Here is an 18,786-nt window from a genome sequence, read left to right on the forward strand (position 1 = left end):
CCATGATATGGTGATGGATGACAGAAAAGTGAAGGTGCGTGAGATTGCTAGTGCTGTGGGCATCTCGAATGAACGGGTACATAATATTTTGCATCAACATTTGGACATGACAAAGCTATCCGCAAGATGGGTGCCGCGATTGCTCACGCTTGACCAAAAACGAAATCGTGTGAAGTGTTGCAAGGACGGTTTGCAGCTGTTCCAGAAGAATCCGCAGGACTTTAAGCGTCGTTTCGTCACTGTGGATGAAACATGGATACATCACTACACTCCTGAGACCAAAGAACAATCTAAACAATGGTTTACCAAGGGGGAATCTGCGCCAAAAAAGGCGAAGACCGTTCCTTCGGCCGCAAAGATTATGGCGACCGTCTTTTGGGATTCGCAAGGAATAATCCTCATCGACTATCTGGAAAAGGGTAAAACTATTACAGGTGAATATTATTCATCGTTATTGGACCGTTTGAAAACCGAGCTGCAAGAAAAACAACCAAGATTGGACCACAAAAAAGTCCTTTTCCATCACCAGCTCACACCTCAGCAGTTGTGGTCGCAAAATTAATGGAAATAGGGTTCCAACTCGTTTCACATCCCCCCTATTCTCCAGACTTGGCTCCCTCGGACTACTAGTTCCCCAATATGAAGAAATGTCTGGCGGGAAAAAGATTTTATTCAAACGAGGAGGTGATTGCAGAAACGAATGGCTATTTTTCAGACTTGGACAAATCCTATTATCCGGAAGGGATCAACAAACTAGAGCAGCGTTGGACGAAGTGTATAAGCCTTAAAGGAGACTATGTTGAAAAATAAAAAAGGTTTACCCCAAAAAATTAAGTAGTTTTTATTTTTGCACGGACTTTTCAAACGACCCTCGTAATTAATCAAAACATTCGAAGAAGTAAACACAGATTATTTTTTTTTAAAATAGAACCTTTAATATATATTGTGATATTCTATAATAATTATAAACTAAAATAACAAATTAAAGAATTAAACTAAGGTTAACTTAAAAGTGCACTTCAAGGTGAGAAACAATTTTATAATGAGTGGAATTTGGTGATTACAAATTTAAAAAAAAAAAAAATTTAAGATTATTTTTTGTTTTTTTTTGCGTAAGAATTACTTAGCTTACATTGTTTAAAAGTTTTGTGTAAAAACACATCACACGTTTACTAATCATATATTTCTTGAGAATTATGTAACTATGTCGATAATTTGAAACGATTGCTATACTTCCCCTTAACAAGTGTAAGAGCAGATCGTCGCTTTATTGTTAGGTAGGGGAGCCCTAACCCTATCATCCTACCAAATTTTATCAAAATCGGGCCAAGATTTACAGAGTAATTAGTAATAATAATTTTGGAGGGGGCCTTACATAAAGGGGGTTAACTCCTCTGCCCTTTGATGTACAGCGTCGAGACCCCCAAAAGGTACATCTACATAAAATTCCGAATCGAATGACACCTCATTCATGAAAATCGGTTCACGCGTTTAGGCGCTACGTTGTTTACAAAAAAGGTAACAACAACAAGAAAAACAACAACAACAAGAACAAGAACATTTTTTGAAAAAGCCATTTTTGCTCATTTTCGGCAACTTTTTTCTCGAAACCTATTAGATCTGGGTTGTTGCAAAAAAAATTACAGTTATAAAGGAGGGTTTGCCCTTAATTTTAAACATAATTTGGGAATTTTATCTTTTTTAGAAAAAGAGAAAAAAAATTGTCAAAGTTGGGTGTTTTTCAACGTTACGCTTTTTCGTGCTCTTTTTGACAATCAACCCTTATATAACTGTCCTACCGGACCTTTTAGTTATTGATACACATTTAATACTAGTTAATGGAGTTGCAGAAGGGGAAATATAACAGTATTACTTAGTGGGAAACTGTCTGAAATTAATTTGCCCAAAAAATACAACAATAATAATAATAAGTATGCAACAATAATAATAAATATACAACAATAATAATAAATATACTACAATAATGATACATATACAACAATATTAATAAATATACAACTAATATACCTTTATTAGGCCCAGGATTTGATTATCTTTTAATGATTGACTAATTTAGAGCAATCAAGCTACATAATATTTAAACTGTTGGTGGGATATAATATATTGGTAGCACACGTTTGTTCAACAGGTTTTTGTTGCAATTTTTAATTAGGCCTGAATCTAAACTTCAATTTATGTTTCTAACAGGAATTTCTGTCGTAGGACAAAACTAGTTGTTGAACTGTTTGAAGAGTTATTGATACATTCACAAGAAAATAATTGTGATTTATAATCATTTCTACTGGTAATGGACATCGTTGTGATGATTGTGCTGGGCTTTGTACATGTGATTAAACTTGGTTATGAAACTGTTAAATCTCAGTCAATATCTCAGCTGTTTCTTTCCTTAACCCTTCCATTATCGCTTAAAGCGTATAAAAGAAAAAAACTTTCTGCTTTTAACGATAAGTATCGATTATTACTCGATTAGTAATTAATTTAATGATTAATGATTATTGGATTTTTTCTCATCTTTAGAAAAAGGAAATATAGAAAGAGATGAGTCAGAAGCGATGTTCATAATAGCAGCTTCTGATTCAGAAACTGCTTGAAAAACTTGGGATCTCACTTTGTGCTGATAATTTGGGGGCATATTTTTAGTGAGCTGATACATGGAGATGAAAAAGTTATAAAGAGGATCATCCAAGGTGATATTGTCCACATGAGGTGCATATCCAACAGACTGTAGTTGTGAGTTCACTTCTTTTTCATTTTCACTATCTACACCACCGTTTTCCAAATGCTCACTTTTTGGTGATTCTAGCAATTGTTGTGAATCAGCATCGCTGCCATCATCAATCATATTTCCTTCATCCGCTCCTATTGACGTATATGGTTCAAGAAATGACATCTGCTTTTGGTGTCTCCACGGTTTAATGTTTTTGGGAGAAATTCCACTTTTAACGCGTTTATGTTGTCGCCGTCTTGCGTCTCTATAGCTGCCCCTCAGTTTTAACCAAACATTTTTCACCTCTTTACCTGCAAAAAAAAATAATACATATTAACGATTATATTTTAAAATAATTTAACTATAATTATATTTGAGTTTGATGAAAAGATACAACAGAATTTTGGCTGCACATTATTGATTTGTTGTATTTTTCAGTTCAACTAATTGTTATAAAGAAATAAATAATGATGATGACTATAAAAGAAAACAAGATCACAAACACAATAAATAAATGACTATAAAACCTTCAAAAAACATTAAGTACAGATTGACTATCGATGGGCAGTTGTTGGTCTTGTGAAGTGATTCTCAACCTTATTTTAGTCCCGGCACACTTTTAACAATTTCAAAATTTGGCGGTACACTAACAATAAGATAAACTTAAAAGTATTTTACTTATCCATAATACACTGTTTAAAATAGTTTATGTTTATTTTCAATATACATTTTTTTTGCGTTTTTTTATGCTACAATCAGCGCATAAGTAACAGTGATAATCCGAGTAACAAATGATAAGTAACGAGTGGAGAAGTTACCCAGTGGTAGCACTCCCAAATATTAGATGGTTAGCCAATCTCTTCACTGGAGAGGAGAACACGAGGCCACTGTCTTCTAAAACGTCTTGTCGGGTTATCAGGAAGAGTTCTTGAAGAAAGATTTTGAGCTAGAGGATTTATATGAGATTGCAGGCTGAAGTGGAGTTTTCTGTATCGTGTTTTAGCAACTTCGATGATAAAAGAAATGTTAAGGTCAGTGTGTATAGTCAGGTTGGAGACATAAAATGGAGCGTGTACAATAGTTCGAAGTATTTTAGGCTGAAGAGATGGAATCCTTTGGAGATTGGAGCGTTTGGTTGAACCCCACTGCTCTATTTCATACACCCAGATGGGTTTCAAAATAGAAGTAAAAAATCAGTCTTTTGTTGTTCAGAGAGAGTTTTGATCTATCGTCTAAGAATCTTCTAAGTAGTTGATAGCGTCTGTTTAGTTCTGTTCTTTTAAGTCTAGTGTGGGGATTCAATAAAATAATATGTACTTCAAAAACAACAGTACATGTTTATTAAGGGATTAATTACAAGTTATTAATAAGAATACTTTTAATGAGAAATTTGAGCTTGATGGTTTTTGATAATTTCGTTTATATTTGGTGGTATAAATGATAATGTTACTCTCATATCGTCTTCTACATTTAATATATAATTTTTATTGTATGCATTTCTAAAATATGGCGGCAAACTTCAAAACTTTCGCGGCACAGTGGTTGAGAATCACTAGTCAGCGTGAATTAATGTGGAAATTCCCCAGTTCGAATCCGTGTAGTGACTTTTTATTTGAAAAAACTTAATTGTAAAATATGTGCTTTTGATTTTGTCCACGACCTAATTGGTAGTTGGACGTTAAGCCCTGCCTGCAAAAATAGACGATTACTTTCGTTTAATATATATTAACTAAATAAGTACGTAAACTCTAATCAGGTGAACACAGTATTAGGAAACAACGCAATCACATTCTTTATGAGATTATTTCTGGCAATATGTTTACACAATAATTTAGTCAATGTAACTTCTTTAAACAATAGAATGATTAGAAATTATAGAATGATTTAATGATTAAGTAATTTTTTTGAAGCTGATGACTGTTGAGGATCACGGACGACTTCAAGGCAGAAGATAGTTGAAGTATAGGGGGTGAGACGCGTCATACGGCAATAATCCAAGTTATGATATCTATAAGCCAATCAAAACTGGCAACAGACTTTTAGACCGAGCAGGGTGCCGAGCGGTTAGAGGCGAGACCTGCGAAGCTAATATGTATTGTGGTACTGGGTTCGATTCCCGGTCTTAGGCCTTAGATTTTATTTAATGGTTAATAAAAGAAATTTATAGTAAAGTATTCTTGCTAGTTGCCTCCGTCCACGGCATCTAATTGGTAGTTGGACGTTAGTCCCGCCTGAAAAAATAGGCGATTACTTTACTTTGCTTTAGACCGAGTAGTTCCGGTAAAAGTGTAAGATTATAAACTGACTCTCAGTGTGTCTTTCTACAATTTAATTAAACTCTGAACTGCATTAATACATGAACTTTGTTTTTCTTTTTCAGATAACGGCCCTCTGGAAACAGCTAAAAAAGTGTAGTTACTCTTTTGACAGGGGAGAACAAAGAATGACTGAATATAGTAAAAAAAATGTAGCTATCAAAACTGCAATATAGAAATATGGAACAAACGTAGTAACTTTGCAGACAGATACATGACAATCAGTAGCTTGTTATCTTTGTTTCAAGATAGCAATTCTCTCATTGCAAGTGAAGCAGTAGCTGTAATATATTTTGCAATTAAATCGTGTCAGTAATAAATATTCTTGAAACTATAAATATATATAAGATAACTGTAGCGGTTTTGTTAGCTTCAATATAATTCAGATTGATTACTAATTTATCATCGTTGTGGCTGGCAGCTACAGGGAGATTTAGTGATGATATAAGGAACGGATTTATATGTATTTAAAAATGCCAAATATTTAATTAAAATATGCATTTATTTTCGTCAATTATGTGGAAAATATGTGATTTTCTTAAAATATATTCTGTAATATTTAAGTAAAATGGACATTTTTTTTTATGAAAATGGAATTTTTTTTGGGGGGGCAAGTTATAATTATTTATACAAGAAAAGAACATTTTTACAATTTATAATAATTTATTAGGAACAAAATAATTTGTTTTTACAAGTTATAATGATTTATACAACAAAGAACATTTTTACTATTTATAAAAAGATGTGTTAAATTTTCAATTTTGAAAACTTCACTCTTCGAAATTGTTTGCAACCACATGAAATTTCAAATGTTGGAACGTAAAGTGACGACGATCTGGGCGTAAGATGGACTTGTAACGACTAAAAGATCGTTCAACATCTACAGATGTTATAGGTGCCTTGCTGAAAGAAGTTATCTCGTTGGTTGTAAAGGGTACACGATGTTCTGAGGTGACTTCTGTTCCACTGATAATATCAGAAATCTGGCAGATGGTCTCCCACCCTTTGTTCTTGCTCAGTACTTCTACCAGTTTTGATCTGATCAGATCTCCCTTACTCACAGGTATTCCTTCCACCTTTTCGATGACTTTTTTAACGTTGGACACGTTTTCTGTCAGTCGAACATTTTGGGACTCAAGTTGGGTAATGGCTTGTGCAAGAAATACGCAATTGTCAGAAATGAATGCAAGGTCGTTCCTTAAATTAGGTTTCTCGAATAAAGACTTGGCTGTATTTATCGCTACTGCTTCGTCTTCGAGATGTGAAAGGACATTCTTGATTTTATTGTAGTTTTCATAGTAATACTGAGCTGCTTCCAGCCAAGTACCCCATCTTGTCAATATTGGTTCTGGTGGAAGGCACAAGTCTGGATAGAGATCTTTTAGCATTTTAATGCGACTTGGTGCTTTTAAGAACACTTTTTTAACCGAGGAGATTAAGGAATCTACGTCACTGAACAAAGATCGGACAGTTTCTGCTACTCGATGCAAGGCATGAGCAATACACGTCACATGAATTATCTTAGGATAAAATACCTGAATAGATTGCCCAGCCTTGACCATGTTGGGGGCAGCATCAGAGAGAAACAAAAGAACTTTTTCGTTCAAAACTCCACTGGGCCATAGGATATGCATTGAGGCATCGAAGAATGGTGAAATGGTGGAATGATAGCATTTTTCAGAACCTCACAGTTCAAAAGGAATGGCTTTGAATCCACATCAGCATCACTGTCAAGTTTTCCAATAACTGCATTGGCAATATACCTGCCCTCAACGTCAGTGGTTTCATCAATTGACACCCAAATCGGTCCATCTTTGATATGTTCTCGAATTTTGGTTAGTGTATCTTTATAGATATCTTCCAGGTAGTTTTTCCGCAGAGTGCTCTCGTCAGGCATTTTTTTCCCAATATAGGTCTCTAAGAATCCTTTGAAATGAGGATTTTTAAGTTTGTGGAAAGGGATATCTGCTCTAACCAAAGCCCGACACAGATCTGTACTCAGAGTAGACTTACTTGATGATGGAGATGTAAGGAAGGCTTGATAGGACGTCCTCTCTTTCTTTCTGTTTTTATTCTCTATGTGCGATCCGGTGGCAATATGTTGGGTGACTTGGAAACGTTGAGAGCAAGAAACGCGCTTGTCACAAGCTGTGCAGTACAAAATGTCTCCATCACTTCGAAAAAGTTCTGCTGGAAACTCGCGAAGATATTTAGCAACCAGTTGTTTGTTTGAGGCCGATGTTCGTGGCATTTCACCCAAAAAAGAATACACTAAGTGATCGAACGAAATGAATTGGACACTTCAACGACCGAGCTGAAAGAACAGACAACGTCAGACAACTTCAAAGAACTAACAAGTGCCCGTCACTGTTTAGCAGCATTCTTTGTAAATTACAATAACCATTGTACCCACTGTGATTCACAGCCCTACAGTCTGCGGTTCACAGTTCCTGTCAACCACCTCCCAATTATGAAAATATGCCCAAAATGAAAAATATGAAAAAATATGTACATATTTTGATTAAATATGTAGAAATATTTATTTATTTTAATCAAATATGTATAAATATGCGATAACATCCAAATATGTGGAAATATGTGAAATAAAAGTAGACTCAAACGGCTTAAAAAGTGTCAGTATGAATACTTCTAGTTGAAAAACGTCTGTAAATTGCCTAGAAAAAAATATGTAAATACATACGAATCCGTTCCCTAGTGATGAACATTTCTAGAGTGAAATTGAACTTAGTTACTACTTACCACACGTGAAATTTTTACGATTGCTGATCTGATATGTATTTATTTATGAGATGAAACTTCAGTAGATAATCCCATGAACTCTTGAATATGCCCAATTGTAGGTACCACAATATTCTTACAAATGAAATAGTTAAAAATGAAATATTCTGATTTAAAAAACAGAGAGAATTGTGTAAAAGTCATGGATTAGAAATTGATGTAAATGCAAATTTAGAAAATAATTTTAAAAACTTAAGAAATGCGTTAGTGGCAAAATTTAGGGAGAAATTTATACTTTCTGCTGCTACTTCTATAACACTTCTGTTATTTATAAACATTTGAACTTTGATATAATTTATTTAGATAAAAATTTCAAAATAACAGATATTTTAATAACAGATATTCAAAATAACAGTTGGATTTTAAGGGCTAGAAGAGAGCTGTTAAATTTAAATTACAAACGCTTTTTCCGCGGTTCTGTAATTTGTTCACTTTGTAATAGATACGAGCAGGAGATACGAGAACTTTCTGGCGATCTGTCCTATCCTCAGTGAAATTCGCTTTAAATTTTTTAAACAAACCACCCTTTCTAAAGAACAGATTATAAAGTACTTAAATGGCATTAAATTTTATTTATTAATTCAATATTGTAAATTGGCTTGCTCCTACAAATATGATTTAATTTTAGAATTTAATTTTTAATTTTATACTGTTTTCATAGTGTATTTATTTTGTAGGGCGTTAATACTGTTTTTATAGTTTAATTCTATTGTTTTTAGTGCAAGGACTCGTTTTATTTTATTCATTTATTTTTTCCATTTCTCGTTTTATTGTTTTTCATACAACCCCTCTGATGGTGTCTTACACCGGAGAGTATTGTCTTTTATTAATTTGTATTTGTGAAATTTAAATTCTTTATAATAAAGGATATTTTAATTAATATTGTTAATCTCATGAACTCATATCCAAGAAATATTTAAATGCAATTTATAAACACTAAGAGGTGTGGCTACTAAATAACGAGACTATTGCTATAAAACATCTTATTTTAAATTTATACATATTTAGTTATTATCACCTTCAATATCCACCCTTCCCCTATCCCTATAACGCTCCATGCGAATTTACCATTGTTCGAAACAGTGCTGGAAGTCTTTTTCTGTTAGCTACTGCATGACGCGTACCGCTTTTTCTTTCACAGCTTCAACAGACTTAAATCGTGTTCCTTTTAATGCAGATTTGACTTTGGGGAACAGATAAAAGTCATTTTGGGGGCCAGGTCAGGCGAATAAGGCGAATGGCCTAAAACTGGGATGTTGTACTTGGATAGAAACGTCTTGACAGGCAATGCAGTGTGAGCTGGCGGGTTGTCTTGATGGAGAACCCATGACTTGTTCTTCCACAAATCGGGTCGTTTTTTTCCTTACTCTTTCACGGAGTTAAGCAAGCACCTTACGGTAGTAATGTTGATTAATTATAATCGATATTTTCATCCGTTTTGGACCCAGGTGGTCATCATCTCCGACGTCTTCTCGGCCATCTTGGAAACGCTTGAACCACTCAAAAACTCGCGCACGTAATAAACATTCATCGCCGTAAACTTCTTTTAATAAAAGATAAGTTTCAGTAGCGGTTTCACCAAGTTTCATGTGAAATTTCACGACAATTCGTTGCTCTAAAACAAGTGTAGTATCATGTTTTCGGCAAAACGAAACTAACACCTCTTACATAAACGACGGTTCCGGTCAGACAGATTTCTCTGCAAGCACGTGAGACGCTGCAATCGAAAGAGAAGGCTTTACGCTGCACAGCTGTCGGTCGTTAGGATTTGGCGCATGCATAGCTCTTCTGTAGCAGCATCAGTCTCGTTATTTAATAGCCATACCTCGTATGTTTAACCGACTTTTGCCAGCTCGATAATATGAAACTTAACTTTGATTAAGGTTATTATGATAACAGTCCAGACATGAAACAAGAAGCTATGAAATTGTCGGCAAATAATAAAGAGAAAGATGTGGTTGAAGAGGAACTCGCCGAACTTCATGAAGAAATTGCTAAATTGACTCTATCTGACTTCCTGTTCAAAGAATAGGGACAGATTTCATTCTAAAAATTTAAATAGCAGCAACAAGACAAATTTGGTTTGTTTGAATTGTGGTACTGCAGGTAATTGGCGGATGGCTTGTAAAGGCACAAAAAAGACAGCAGAGAAGCTGACTGTACCGAAGGAAGAGCGATTTACCGCAACTAGAGCAGGGCGGAACTTTTTTCAGTGGACTGCCAGTTCCAGGAAGTATTCTTTCGTTAAAAAAAACCCTGTCCATCACTGGTAAGCTCAAGATTTTAGAAGTGTGCTGTAAGAGGCTCCTAGAAAGATAAAATCTAAAAGGCTAGCAGCTAGAAATTTATGTAATTATATTTTATATAGATACTTGTAACCAAAAAGATAGTTGACTTTAATATTATAATTTTTCTTACAAAAAAAAATTTTGTTGAAGCAACCCTTTAGGAAATCAAAGTTACTTGAAAAGAGGTTTCAAGCCAAAGTATTAGCTTAACGTAAGTTAGTTATTTGGTGACTTACACATTATAGAACACTCCAACCAACATTTCGGTTAACTAATATTCTTCCACCTCGAAATTTCGTAAAAATTACCTTTACTTTTACGAACGTTAAGAAAAATTAAATTTAAATTTAGGTTTTGGATTATTCATACAATAGATAGGGATCCTGACGGCTGTGGAAAATGATTGGATAGAAATAATCAACTACCTTGGAAACTGAATCCTGCAAGAAATTTATTTACCCTGGATTATAAAAAAACTTTGTATTTTGTAGAGAATGTAAGAAAAGATGGTTTAATTATAATTGTACTAGTAAATTACTGTTAGTAATTGCATGGGGGATTGCGATATAATACAATAAACAATCAAAATCCATAAATAATTTATGGACACGTGTACTATAATGTTAATATAGTATCATTAATAATAATGATATTGTATTATCATTTAACAGTTAGGATTGTAATGGATTAGCGCAGTAGTAGCGCCCTGGATTTCCAAGCAGAGATTCTGGGTTCGAATCAGCAGCGTGCACTAAGATTATTTTGTTTTTAAAACCTCCATGCTGTGGTCAGTGAATCTGTCCTAAGGCTCAATGCACTGAAGGAAAACGGTCTGATGGATATTAAAAATAAGACTAAAAGGTAAGTTAGGTGCTGTTGGCCTTCAAGTCCGAGGAGGAGAAGAGCTCAAAGGATTGTCTTTTGATGTGTAGTGTTTACTTCAAAGAGAGGTTTACCTGCCATCAACAAAAGAGGACGTAAGAGGTAGATCTTGTATCATGAATTACTGGTATCAGGAATTGTCTCTCATAAACAAGCTGGCATATCAATTCATCAAATCTGTTATGGATGCTGGCCCTAGGCACAGAGCTATTATCGAGGCACAATAGTTAAAATTGTCTATCAGCAGGGCTACCTCCCTCTATAGAGGGAGTCCTTCTTATAAATGCAATCCTGAACTGCTGGAAGACAGTATGGGAGTCACTCATAATCAATAGACTGAGGAAGTAAAGCAAACCAACCGGATATACGAGATGTGTTCAAAAAGTAACGGGAATTTTTAAATTTCGCGGGTTTGGAGAGTCTGATTGTAAATTTTTTTTTTTATTATGTTGGTACACATGCCCCTGAAGTACGATAAAATTTTCAGTAATATTCATTGTTTACTTCTTAAGTGGCAGCCGTTAAGGTTAGACGTGTTTTTCGAGCTTGGCGATTTTTGTTTGTTAAAAAAAATGGATCAAAGAATTTGTATTAAATTTTGCGTAAAAAATGAAATAAAGTGTGTGAAATGTTAATAAAGGCATATGGTGAGTCTGCTATGAGTAAAACAAGGATTTACGAGTGGTATAAGCGTTTCCAAGATGGCCGCGAAAACGTTGAAGATGACGAACGACCTGGACGTCCAAGCACATCAACAACCGATGAAAACGTGAAAAAAGTGAAAGAAATGGTTATGAACGATCGCCGAATCACAATCAGAGAAGTCGCTGATGATGTTGCCATATCAATTGGCTCATGCCATGAAATTTTTTCGGATGTTTTGGGTATGAAACGTGTGGCAGCAAAATTTGTTCCAAAATTGTTGAATTTCGAACAAAAACAGCGGAGAATGGAAGTTGCTCAAGAGTCACTCAATGAAGTCGACAACGATGCGGATCTACTGAAACGTGTTATAACAGGGACGAAACATGGGTTTACGGATATGATGTCGAAACTAAGGCTCAATCGTCCCAGTGGAGGCATTCTGGATCGCCAAGACCGAAAAAGGCTCGACAAGTGCGGTCGAATGTGAAGGTTATGCTCACTGTGTTCTTCGATTTTAATGGCATAGTGCATCATGAATTCTTGCCACAAGGTCAAACAATCAATAAGGAGTACTACCTACAAGTTCAACGCCGTTTGCGTGAAGCAATCCGAAAAAAACGCCCGGATTTGTGGCAAAACAATTCATGGATTTTGCACCACGATAATGCACCTGCTCACACTTCATTGGCCAAAAAAAAAACTTTAACGATGCCCCAGCCTCCATATTCGCCAGACATGGCTCCATGTGACTTTTTTCTATTTCCAAACATAAAGAGAACATTAAAAGGCCGTCGTTTTACAAGCATAGATGACATTAAAAGCGAATCGCTGAAAGAGCTGAAAGCTATCACAAAGATCGAGTTTCAGAAGTGTTTCGAGGATTGGAAAAAGCGCTGGCACAAGTGTATTGTATGCGAAGGGGACTACTTTGAAGGCGACAATATTAATGTAGATGAATAAATAAATAATTTTTTCAAAAAACGAAAATTCCCGTTACTTTTTGAACACACCTCGTAGTCTTGTTTGATAAAGAAAAACGCAAAGCATATTTATAGACATTGTTATCCTACCAGATAACAGGACAACTTTCTGCAACAAGTTGCGGTAGTCCCTGTGGTCATTTTGTTGAAACGACTGGCCACAGACAACTGGTAGAAAGCGAAAAGTTGAAAGTACCATTGTTAGATTGGTAGTTGCACATGAACAAGAAAGGAGCATTGATAGAAATCACCAATGTTATTAGGCCAGTTTCCCTTGGGGTTCTGATCTTTTTCAGAATTTTTCAAACATTCAGTTCATGCTGTAATACTAAACTTGAGCGAACACAAAAGGATAGTTGTAATACAAATTGTTTCAATAATACAGAAATAATAATAATGTAGATCCCGGGGTTCAAATGCAACTGCCAGGAGTTGTAATTTCCCTTCCTACGAGCTTCTCACAGCTCAATGTCTAGTGATGGAAGAAAAAAGTAAAATAATAATCAATAAAATTTCCTAATCAGTTCTCCACACTGATATGGTGCTCCAAAACTTTCAGCTTGAGCCTTAAAATCACGAAATTTTATTTATTCCTTAAATTAAGAATAGAATGTTGTTTTACTGCAAGAGTATTCCTTTAAAATTACAAAGGTGATATCAAATTCAATGTAGCTTACCTATGAAAAGTAAATACGTCCAAAATTTAAATTATTTTTATTTGCGTTTTATCTATTATTATTGAATTATTATTTACATTTATTTTGCTCAATTATGTCTAGCTGACCACTAGGAGCGCTACAATCGCCTGAGGAAACATTGTTAATAAAACGTAGAAGTTTCGTGACTGATAATATCAGGCTGTATGGTATTTTAATAAACAGTTTTAGAAGAACCTTCCCTGAATGCATATTAAAACTATAAAAATTACTTTTATTAATGTGTTTGCATATGTACTCACCGTCTTTATAATGTAACTCCTTTGCAATTTCCTTCCAAATCCGATTTTTCAATTTCACCTTCGCGTAGTCTTCGTGTCTTGGATCATAAAGCTCTCTACGTTCCCTCACAATCGCTATTAACTTCTCAACAACCATAGTATAATGATGTCGAGCAAAATAAAAAACCGTAATCCACACAAAAGCTGAAGATTATTCTACACGTGTCTCACACGTGTGACACGACAAACTGTGTCTTTATCACAGCGGTCAGGCGTCTGTAAATAGCGCGAGCAGCGCTGTATAGTGTCGTGTTTACCAATTCACTTCGTTCTATTATTTCCATTGGTTACCAAAGAGCGTGTCCGGGGCATTTTACGCACGCCATGTCCTTCGACTATCGCGTGTCATGTTGTATGCAACAGGTGTTTATAGGTAATTTTAATAAAAGCTAGTAGCCAGTAACCAGATCGAGTTTTATTGTCTCACAATATTATTATTATTTGTTAAAATAACAAGCACTTTCACAATAGATTGAATTCGTATTTTAAAATCCGTACTGTCTTCAATCAAAATTTTGAAGTTCCCCTCATCCGAAAAAGTGTTAAAAATTGTTCTGCGATTGTGTAAACCAACATAAAAAACATAAAATCAGAAAAATGTAACTTTGGTTTTCGACCAAACTTTAAATTCTAAACAAAGTTTATCATACAGTTTTTGAACTTGTTTCAATAGATATTTTTCGATTACTTCGTCTTTTTTCAAACCGAAATTCTGTTATAAATTTTTTATTCGAATTATTTAGTTTTTGCTTCGATAGTAGTACAAATGAATACCAGAGATTCAGTTTCCGTCCAATTGGACATAAGGGGATACGTAAACATATCGGAACCTCTATAAATTTTTAATAAATAATATCTAGTGCAGTTTCTTTATTTTTATCTACCTCTTATTAGTATTTACTACACCAAAATATAGTGTTATCTACTTTTGTACACCTACATTTATGTAAACTGATACTTGATGGCAGTGGTTTTCTAACTGTTGGGGTCATCCTACGGCAGCACGAAACTTTTACCATAAATATATTGTTATTAGTACAAAATAGTATTAATAATGAGTACACATTTATGAATTTACGTAGGTGCTTCATTAGGCCACAAAATAAACAAGGAACGTTGAGAGATAAGGGGAAATGTAATTGGATATTCTAAAAAATTCTCATGTTTGAATTAACTATAACATTATAACAATCCAGACTATACTTTTTATTTCTTCTTAATAATTAGGAGGAAGTATTATGATGATGCTAAATTTTAGAAATTCAGTTTTCAAGGATAATATCCATTTTGAAATCCCCTGAGTTCGAAATGAGTTTTTAGAAAATTAAATGTGTTTTTAGAAAATTGGGTGGGTTATAAAAATTTCACAAACAAAAAATTGCAGGAACTTTATATTTCGATTTGGCCTTATCGGAAGACGCGACTGTAACCAACAAAATCACTCTGCCGGAAATACCACTTTATTAAAAAAGTTATTCACTTTTTTGACATTTACTGGGAAATAGATCCAATGATTTTCTTTTAATTTATACAGTAAACTATTGTGTGTGCTATATATCAATTATTGATAACCTATTTATTATTGTAAAGGAATAGTTCTATTATTTATACAACAAACTATTTATTGTATTGGTATACATCTATTATTTATCTATAAACTTTTTATTGTACACGTATATATCTATTATTTATACAATAAACTATTTATTGTACACTTATATATCTATTATTTATACAATAAACTATTTATTGTATACGTATATTTATACAACAAACTATTTATTGTTTACGTATATATATCTACAAAATTTTATTTCAACTATTTTCTCAGGATAATTTAATTATTGGAAGGGAAGGATAAGCACCTCTAAAGTGCTGCTTCAGTAGAATGTACAGTCTAGAGTCTTATAATATTGAAAATTTGGTTAGGTCCTCAGTGCTGCGTAATATCTTTGAGTTTACCTGTCGTTACGCCCATAGTTATTGCATACCTTCAGGTTTTAGACTTATTAATCATTTTAGTGCAAAGATTTCGACTTCTCTTACAAATTACCGTCTTGCATTATTATCCTATCTATGCCTGAATCAATTACAGATAAGAAAAACATTATAATTATTTTTACAAAACGAATATATTTTATGTAAGGTACATAAATTAATGATTTTCGTATTCGCAATAATGAAGCACCATTGATATGAGAAATAGTACGGGTTATAAAATCAACTTACTCAGAATTGCAATAGTTATTATTACTATCAAACTTTATTTGTTACCATGTTCCCTGAAGTAATCAGTGCACAGAAATCTCTACTGTCCTCGATTCTTAGGTTTGACTGACATGGACTGTGTAGGTGGTAGCAGGAATAACTTTGTCTATAACTATACAACTGTAGCCTGCGATATTCAATGTTCAGTATCTGTGCTCAGTTTTCTTGTCATCAACAAGTATTTTTACTTAGTAGTGAGCAGTTTAAATTATTTCTTTATTATTTATACTATGAGTTTAGCATTTTTTGTTTAGCACTTTATGCTTCGAAAAATGCCCAATCTGTCAATAACCGATTAAATGGAAATATGACTTTACAAAAAATAGTCTCCTTAGTTTTTATTGAAATTAGTTCGAAAATGTCTTCACTCTAAAATTTTTAGTCATATTATTGTATATTTATTGCCAAATATTCGACCAAGGGATTTGGTAATTTTCAGGGTTTATGCTTATTAACAATTATATTAATTTTTACATTGTTTACACCTAATGTGGGTGTGTCTTTTAACCTTACTGTTTGTGTTAAGGTTATAAATAAACAATTATTACTGAATTTGAAAATATTCTTTTTTCTTTAACATTTATTGTGATAGAAAATTTCAGTAAGAGAACTTTATTTAAATTCCCGAACGTTGAACGAATGTTTTTTTTCCAGATTAACTATTTATAGCGGCGTTTTAGGGATATAAGTTTTAGCAATATTTAGTTATGGTTTTAAACAAACTGATAGTCATTAATTTGTGTGAAATTGTGTGATTTTTGTCATTATTAGTTTCAGTTAAGTGATCTTAAAAAGGACATTGGAGGACATGGTAGTGTTTCCCTTCATCAGCCCTTGTATGCTCATTCCGGCCCTCGGACTTCTAAAGGTTCTTCACCCCAGTTGTAAACAAATCCTTTCGCCAGCTTTACAATTAAAGTACAGAATACAAACCAGCGCAAAGACCAAATGTTTTTATAGTGTATTGTTTTCATGGTTGGCGTACTTTCTTGTAAAAGGAAACTCTGAAACGGTTATTAGTAATGTTATTGCTGCTATTACTAGTAATTGTACTACTTAACTACTAGAACGACCAAAACATTAAGGTAAAGTCACTTTTTAAACAGAGCTATGTTCTTTAAGGTTCGCTAAAATATATTAAGTAATAAGTAGAGTGCTTTAAATTTATCATTTCATCAACCAATATCCTAAGCCCTGACAATATGGTTGGTTGTATATTTACCAGCGCTGCGGGACAAACCACACTTTTGAGATCCCTGGGGACACCTCCACGCAATGGGGCTCTTCCCTAATTCCTTTTGTATAGACCAAGGAGAAACACCCATCTTATGACGAATTGTCCAGTATGTGAGGATGTTAGGTTTAAAATCTAAGATCGGAGTAAGTTGTCGTTGGAGGTGCTAAGGTTTCTTCTCCTTATAGTTCCCCTTATTCGATTTGTTCGGACAGCTGTGATCCTTATTTGGCTTAGGCCTGGGACTGGATTCTCATCCTAAGAATGTTGCTGTTATTGTTTTTCTTGCTGTGGGGGCAGCGAATAGCCCCAGACCATCTAGGGCTTTGTGTAGCGTAGGGAGATATAAAAGCTTTATTTGAACGTATATCACTGTTCGCCTAGAACGATTTTAATTGAAAAGTTCACCAACAAGAAAAATGTTTCTTTCTCCTCATTATTTGGGTCAAAACTAACCAAAATCCACTGAAAACCAAATCGGTTTACGTTGCGGATTATTTTTTATTTTTTTATTTTTCAGGTCAAAAAACGGGAAAAACGGCTTTTATTTTACATTGTTAAGCCTAATAAATGGAAAAACAATACTTTTTTTTGTAAAACCAATGCAGCATGCATTTTGAAGCTGAGGGAATTCCCGACAGAAAAATTATTTGGGCTCTTTTAATCCAAAAAGTTTCATTAAATGAATTTGAATTGGAAAATTTCCCTTTTCCCAGTGTATAAATATTGTATTTTGCAGGAATTTTTCTCATTTTTGAAAAGACCCATTCCCTACCACAAAAAAACGATGATTTATTTGTTAAGTAAGCTTTGAAATGCGAGAAATCCTTGGTTTTGCCTTATTTTGCTCAAAAATGTCTTTTTTATTGATTTTGAATGTCGAAATTTCATTTTTATCATTTATAAAATACATCAATCTGTCGGAAATCCCCTCAGCTTCAAAATGCATGCTGCATTGGTTTTACAAAAAAAAGTATTGTTTTTCCATTTATTAGGCTTAACAATGCAAAAAAGCCTAATAATAAGGAGAAAAGAAAACTTTTTCATGTTGGTGAACTTTTCAATTAAAATCGTTCTAGGCGAACCGTGATATACATATTTTTCAATATCAAAGAATTTTCAATGTCTCAACATTTTGCTCTTTTTACAGAGTTTAAGGACGTTTAAGGCAGGATAAGAAGGAACACAACAGAAGAGGATAAAATCTGTATTGATTAGTGGGTAATTTTAGAAAAGGATACGATTAATTCCTCTCTGTCTGTATGGAATGGAAGGATGATAGGTGGCTATTGCGCAGCCACTACGTGGATTAGAATGATCATCCAGAAAGAAGAGGAGTTTCAGTATAAGGTTTAGAGATAAAGGGGTATACTGGAGATGACTGAAGTTACCTCTTAGAAGGAGTTGATACTAGTTCGTCTTATAGAGTAAGATTCAAGTCTGAGGAATTGGTTTTGAGTGGTCTGTTACTACTACAGATCACTACATGCGGAGAAAACGTAGAGTAACGTCGACCTGGGGACAACTTTGTAGAGGACAAGTAGCGAAGCAATGGAAGAGAACAATAAATAGGTCAAATTTTAATACAAGTTGTACAGTAAATAAAAGCACCCAGAAGCGGGAATAGAGTGAACGAAAAATCAGTGGTCG

General features: G+C 34.1%; 1 protein-coding gene across 2 annotated transcripts; it reads right to left on the reverse strand.

The window, feature by feature from the left end:
* Window positions 1–1,119: 1,119 nt before the first annotated feature.
* On the reverse strand, window positions 1,120–13,889 carry LOC141452124 (uncharacterized). Of its 2 annotated transcripts, none has more exons than XM_074123989.1 (2): window positions 13,596–13,889; window positions 1,120–3,039 (listed from the first exon to the last, which is right to left on the reverse strand). In XM_074123989.1, the coding sequence occupies exons 1-2, from the start codon at window positions 13,729–13,731 to the stop codon at window positions 2,507–2,509; spliced, it is 669 nt and encodes a 222-aa protein (XP_073980090.1). In that variant the 5' UTR covers window positions 13,732–13,889; the 3' UTR covers window positions 1,120–2,506. The 2 variants fall into 2 exon arrangements, with proteins under 2 accessions (XP_073980090.1, XP_073980091.1); XM_074123990.1 differs by lacking the exon at window positions 13,596–13,889 and adding an exon at window positions 10,367–10,480.
* Window positions 13,890–18,786: the final 4,897 nt, after the last annotated feature.

This window comes from Rhodnius prolixus, unplaced genomic scaffold, assembly GCF_049639745.1.
Source record: "Rhodnius prolixus isolate KJV_2025 unplaced genomic scaffold, Rpr scaffold_3, whole genome shotgun sequence".
Lineage (NCBI taxonomy): Eukaryota > Metazoa > Arthropoda > Insecta > Hemiptera > Reduviidae > Rhodnius > Rhodnius prolixus.

Excerpts from the sequence above, each read along its gene's own strand:
- LOC141452124 (XM_074123989.1), bottom strand. The coding sequence starts at position 13,731 with ATGGTTGTTGAGAAGTTAATAGCGATTGTGAGGGAACGTAGAGAGCTT. Across the intron at positions 3,040-13,595 it reads GGAGTTACATTATAAAGACG|GTAAAGAGGTGAAAAATGTT; the intron begins GTGAGTACATAT and ends TTTTTTTTGCAG.